The sequence below is a fragment of the Callospermophilus lateralis genome, chromosome 6, assembly GCF_048772815.1.
Source record: "Callospermophilus lateralis isolate mCalLat2 chromosome 6, mCalLat2.hap1, whole genome shotgun sequence".
Taxonomy (NCBI): Eukaryota; Metazoa; Chordata; class Mammalia; order Rodentia; family Sciuridae; genus Callospermophilus; species Callospermophilus lateralis.
The window spans coordinates 136,336,746-136,342,684 of NC_135310.1; the positions used below are offsets into that span (position 1 = coordinate 136,336,746).

Sequence of the window (5,939 nt, forward strand, 5' to 3'; positions counted from 1 at the left end):
TTTTAACTGCAAGATTGTGCAATGCTTCAAAAACCCATTCAGATAAGTAGACAGAGGTAGCATAATCCTTACAGTGCAGGGAAGGAAGGTGGGAGTTCCCTGAAGCAAAATCGGGCTTCAGCAGCTGCTGGGAGTCCCTCAGTCCCTCCCTTTACTTACAGGATTAGCTCCTCTTTTATAGGTGGTGGATCCTCTGTTTTTAATTTAGAAGTGTCATAAATGGGGCCCTCATCATCTGAGGAATCACTTTCACTCACTGAAACTATTGATTCCCTGTCCTGAACCTCCATCCAAGTTCCCCGCATCTGCTGTAAAAATTCATGCACTTTTACATCTGGAGATAAAAGTGCATCTTTTGCCAACTTCCTCAAAGAAAAATTAGCTACAGGTAAACTGTCCAGACCGTTTTCCCTTAAATATTTTTGCAAATCTTCTTTTACATGTTCCCAATCAGGAACAATTAAATTCCCTGAGTACAAAAAAACAAGGAGATGTAGTTTTAATAGCAAGCATAAAAGCAGAAGCTGTTTTTTTTTTACAATTAACAAAACAGGATAAATTTATTTAATATAGAACTGAATATTCCTTAATTACTACTATCATTCATTACAGAAAACATATATTTAAATAAAGTCCTTAAGACAATAATCTCATTTAAATTTAAAGCAGCATACTATTCTTACTCTAAATGCCTGCCAGTGCACACTACATCATTAATCAACACACTCTGAAGTAACACAGCATGATGGTCTTCAGCAAAATACTCTGACAAGTGCTAAAATTTTTATCTTCTTTTATAAAGCAAATCAAAAATAGTGATATAACAATAAGCAATTTAAGTTATAAGTGGTACATTAATACCATAAATAGATTAAAAAAATGAAGTTGCCAATAATATAAATTTGTTATTTTGTTATAAGGTATATAAAAAAGGCAAGGAGACACAAAATTACTGGGCTTCAGATTTAAAATAATTAGTGAGATCTATTTTACAGAATGACAAAAAAAATCACCCAACTCTCTATCTCTATCAAAACAAACACTTTATATAAGAAAGATTCCCTTCTAAATATTTATACACATATTACCATTAATACTGTTAATAAAACTCATAGATATATTTATTTAAATAAGAATTAATAAACTGCCCCAAATGCTGATTTTTATAGCACAAAGCATAATTATTTTAACTCAACACTCTGGGTGGCATATTGAATACAATGCTTTTTTAGACAATATTAACAAGCAAATTTTTAAGAATATAATTTCATCTACAGGTCAGATAAAGCTTTATTAAATGGTAAACACTTGTAACAAGTGCAGAAATACAAGTTTCAAAAATAATACATTCAGAAGTTCTGCTATTCAAATAATATTTTCTCAAAACCGGGTGGAGGAGTATGATAAAATTCACTGAACTGGCAATCCAAAATTGCACTGTCATCAACATAAACAACTGGATACACTGTCCCTCGTATACCTGATGCAGGACAATACATGTTTTTTCCATTCAAATATACATTTAATTCTACATGGTCATATGTAATACCCACCACGTCTCCCTCTTGTGGAAGGCTGTTTGCTGGCAGCGTGTTTTTCTCTTCATTGTTGTGGTATAGGGCTCCATCATTTCTCATCACCAGACTGTGAACATCTCGGCCAAGGGGAATCTGATTCAGGTTAACCTTCTGAGTTGCAACACCAATACCCCATATTCCTGTAGACTGGATTTTGAATTCAAAGTAGCTTTTGTTTTGATGTAAAGGTGCACTGGCTAAACAACCTCCTGTTCCACATATTCTTCTTCCATTTTTTACAATGACAACATCTGTTCCCATGTGCTGCGTGTCCAGCTGCACAGCTGGCATCTCCTTCAGAGGGATGTAGCCAGTCCCGCCCTCTCTGCAGCACCGCAGGCAGCACAAAACCGAAGCAGCCATCGCACAGGGACCACTGCTCCATCGCGGCCACCGCCCAGAAGCTGTTTTTCTATTAATTACAATTCCTTGCTCCTTAAGCAAAGTCATAATTGCCTGTTGCATTTTAGTGCTGCCCACCCAGGGATGCCATCTGTCAGACCTGCTGACAATCTGTAATTCCTGGTACAGCAGAGATGCTTAAGAAACACACACACACACACACACACACACACACACACACACACATGCATTCAGTAGAAAATGAGCACCGTCTTTACTTTTTTCTCTCCTTTTTTTATACAGCATTGTTAATTAAAACAAGGGAAAAAAAAAAACATCCTTTCAGCAGCTTAGTCCTTACAAGCATGGATAAACATTCTCAGAAAAACTTTGTATATGGTCACAATGCTCCATATTTCTTATCAATTAACTTGTGGTTAGTTATTCCAAGGAACACACACACACACACACACACACACACACACAAATATATATAAATTTTACACTTGGCAGAACATTCTTTTATCTTCTTAAGACAACAACAAGGACACAGTCAAAGAGTTCATACTTTCTCACAGAACTCCTTGTTTTGCTAAGCACAGCAAAACTTAATGTTTGTGTGCGTGAGCACACAGCCCAATCCTCCCTGTGCCAACCCAAACCTTTCCCTGCCTCAAAGGAATCTGCCACAGTCTGGCTGGGCACAATTCAGAGCCACTTGTCAAGCAGGAACGAACTTTATTTTTAGCATGCACGCCATACAAGGAGAGCTCTCCAGGAATTCCCCAAGAGCTCAACCACCACCTCCGGCACTTCCAGCCAGCACTCTACCAGAAATCCTAGGTCATTTTCAATTTTCATACTCTTGAGGAAGACTTCTGTGTCGCGTGGGTGGAGCCAAAAGAACCACCCAATGAACAGCTCTGTGGTCTGAAAGGGCAGGGAAACAGCCCAATGAGCATCACCAGATAGGAGCCAATCAGCTGAAAGTTTGCTGGGGCCCCTTTGGCTGTGGCTCTCAACATCTCCCCCTCTCTGTTTAATTAAACAACAAGCATGTGGCTTAGGGACCGTGCCTGTCTTAGGTTATCCAATACTACATATGGTCCTTACCCATCATCAGATGAGCTGACTTCAAGGCGTCATCCTCCTGTCTTAGGCTGGTACCATTGCAATTGGATCTTACCCGTCATTGACTACCAGTCCAGCATACAGCCACACCTGTGGATAGGCATTTGTACCAGTGTGGGGGGGTGAGATTCTTTGCCTCACTTCTGTTGGCCCCCAAATTTTAGCTGAACGACCATCACAAGCAGAAGGGTGGAGGATACAAAATGCCATGACACCAAGACATTTGACGGCTCCTTTTGGAAAAATTGTACCACCGATGACACCATCAGCAAAAATACCCCAGCACTACAACAAGTGGCTGCACCAACAGATAGTTCACAATGCATACAAGTGATACATAGTCCAGGCAAGTTCTGCAAGCAGTTCAAAGCAGAGGAATCCATTAATATGTCCATTTCCTCCCAAAGCAAATCAACTTTTTGATTGAGCATCACTTGTTGAGTTACATCATTCATTGATGCATCAGTTTATACAGTTTGTTGTGATAGCTATTGCAGAAGCTGTAGTTTGGTTTTATCTTTGTCTTCACCAGCACTGGGATGAAGATAGGAATTCTGGCAATGATGGCTAAATAAAAATTATGTAACATCCCAGCAGGCACTAAAAGAAAGCAATTTTCTGAACAATTTAAAGTATCCTGAACAGAATTATTAAATATAATGAAAAGGAAAGGTGAAAGTAAACAAACAGATCTGTTAACCTCCTTTTTTGTTCACAAATTAAAACAACCCTCAACAGCTATTTACCCAATTTAAATTAAACCATTTAAATCATGTGAATAAGAAAAAAAAATAGTTGGATTCATTTTTTCATGAGCGCTCATCATATATGATATATGGACATACACACATACAGACATACAACACAAAACACAAGTGTGCACACATAATAAAATACATACAACACATAACATAATAGTAAAGGCCTTGTAACTTTTTACAGGTGAAATCTCCATTGCAATGTTTAAAAACTGCATAGTCAAAAAATAGAAGTAATCAGCAAAACATTAACCTAGGTCTGTATGAGCTCAAAAAACAAAATAGAACTTCATGATGTGGGAAATGGCAATAATAAAATAGATATTGAAAAAAGCATCCTGGTTTCATTAGCCTCCAGGTGTGGGAGAACCACTGCTGCAGATGTAAGGATAGCCAAACTGGAGTTCTTTATATCAGCTGTTATGGATTTGAGCCAAATCATCTTCTTTTTTTGTCTGTAGAAATTGCTTTAGTTAATCTCTCTGGAATCCAAATCAGCTGGTATTCTCCCTGTGGAAACACACAAACAGACCCCTGACTCCAGACAATCACTGGGTCAGGACCTTTCCATTGTCCTGTTAGAATATGCTTCCAAAATACCTTGGGTTTATGTACATTTTTTGGACACATATGCCTTTCTGTAGCGTTAAGCCCTGATGAATCCAAATTTAAAAAGTTTAGAGTAAAAAGGGTTATTTTAAGTTTATCTTTGGGGGATATATACCCCTTTCCAATTACCCCTTTGGCTTTAATAAGTACATTTTAATAGTTTGATGAGCTCTTTCAACTATGCCTTGTCCATGTGGATTGTATGGGATTCCTGTTACATGAGCAATGCCAAATGATGAGCAAAATTGTTTAAAAGAGGTAGAAGTATAAGCAGGGCCATTATCTGTTTTTAACTGTATTGGAACGCCCACAGTGGCAAAATTTTGTAAGCAATGAGCTATAACATCTTTAGTTTTTTCTCCGGCGTGAAGGGAGCCCATCAAAAATCCAGAAGAAGTATCAACTGTAACATGCAAATATTTTAATTTTCCAAATTCTGGCAAGTGTGTGACTTCCATCTGCCAAAAACGGTTGGGTATCAGTCCTCTAGGATTGACTCCAAGATTAACTTGTGATAAAAATGTCACACAATTTTGACATTGTTTTATTATTTGTCTAGCTTGTTCCTTAGTTATATTAAATGCTTTTGTAAAGTATTAACATTGACATGGAACCTTTTATGAAAATTTGTAGCTTCTTCTAGTGTAGAGAAAATATGTATGTCATGTGTAGTTTTCTCTGCCAAATCATTGCCCAAACTAAGGGCTCCAGGCAATCCTGTATGTGCCCTGATATGTCCTATAAAGAATAGATCTTTTCTGTCCCAGATTAGACTTTGTATAGTGGAAAAAAAAGAGAAAACAGTAGAGGAATGGAAAATCCTACCAGCATCTTCAAGGGATATTATAGCATTAGCTATATACTGACTATCGGAAAATAAATTAAATACAGAATCTTTAAACATCACAAAAGCTTGTAAAACTTCATTAAGCTCTACCTTTTGAGCTGATTGTTTGGGTACTAAAAATGTAAAAGTTTGATCAGGGGTAACTACTGCTGCTGTACCATTATTTGACCCATCAGTGAATATATTTGGAACATTCATGATAGGTGTTTTTCTGTCATTTTTGGAAAAACTACAGGATGCGAAGACCAAAAAGACAACAAAGGATTACATGGTAAGTAATCCTTATCAAATGAAACATTAGATTTACACATGATTATTGCCCAAGTATTTAACTCATTAGCTAACTCATCAATTTGATCCATAGTATATGGAATAATAATTTTATTGGGAGAAATTTCAAACACTCCTTTGCTGCTTTTATTCCTTTGAGTATTAATTGTCCTACAGCCTAAGGATACCTAGTAAGAATAGTGTTAGGAGAATAAGATAAATGTATCCATAATAATGGACCTTCTTGCCAAAATACTCCTGTAGAAATATTTTTTTGTTGGTAGTACAACAAAAAACAAAGGCAACCTTATATCAATTCTATCCAAATGCATATTTTCCATATATGTTTCAATGATTTTTAATGTCTTTCTTGCTTCAGGCATTAACATGTGGGGTGAATTTGGA

General features: G+C 37.0%; 1 protein-coding gene across 2 annotated transcripts; it reads right to left on the bottom strand.

Moving 5' to 3' along the window:
• Window positions 1-1,210: 1,210 nt before the first annotated feature.
• LOC143400873 (SPRY domain-containing protein 7-like) lies at window positions 1,211-1,940 on the bottom strand. Of its 2 annotated transcripts, XM_076857837.1 has the most exons (2): window positions 1,554-1,940; window positions 1,211-1,456 (listed from the first exon to the last, which is right to left on the bottom strand). In XM_076857837.1, exons 1-2 carry the CDS (start codon window positions 1,938-1,940, stop codon window positions 1,268-1,270), a joined length of 576 nt encoding a protein of 191 aa, XP_076713952.1. In that variant the 3' UTR covers window positions 1,211-1,267. The 2 variants fall into 2 exon arrangements, with proteins under 2 accessions (XP_076713952.1, XP_076713951.1); XM_076857836.1 differs by having other exon boundaries at window positions 1,289-1,940.
• Window positions 1,941-5,939: the final 3,999 nt, after the last annotated feature.

Bases quoted from the DNA above. Each gene is read 5' to 3' on its own strand.
- LOC143400873 (XM_076857836.1), bottom strand. From the start codon at position 1,940: ATGGCTGCTTCGGTTTTGTGCTGCCTGCGGTGCTGCAGAGAGGGCGGG.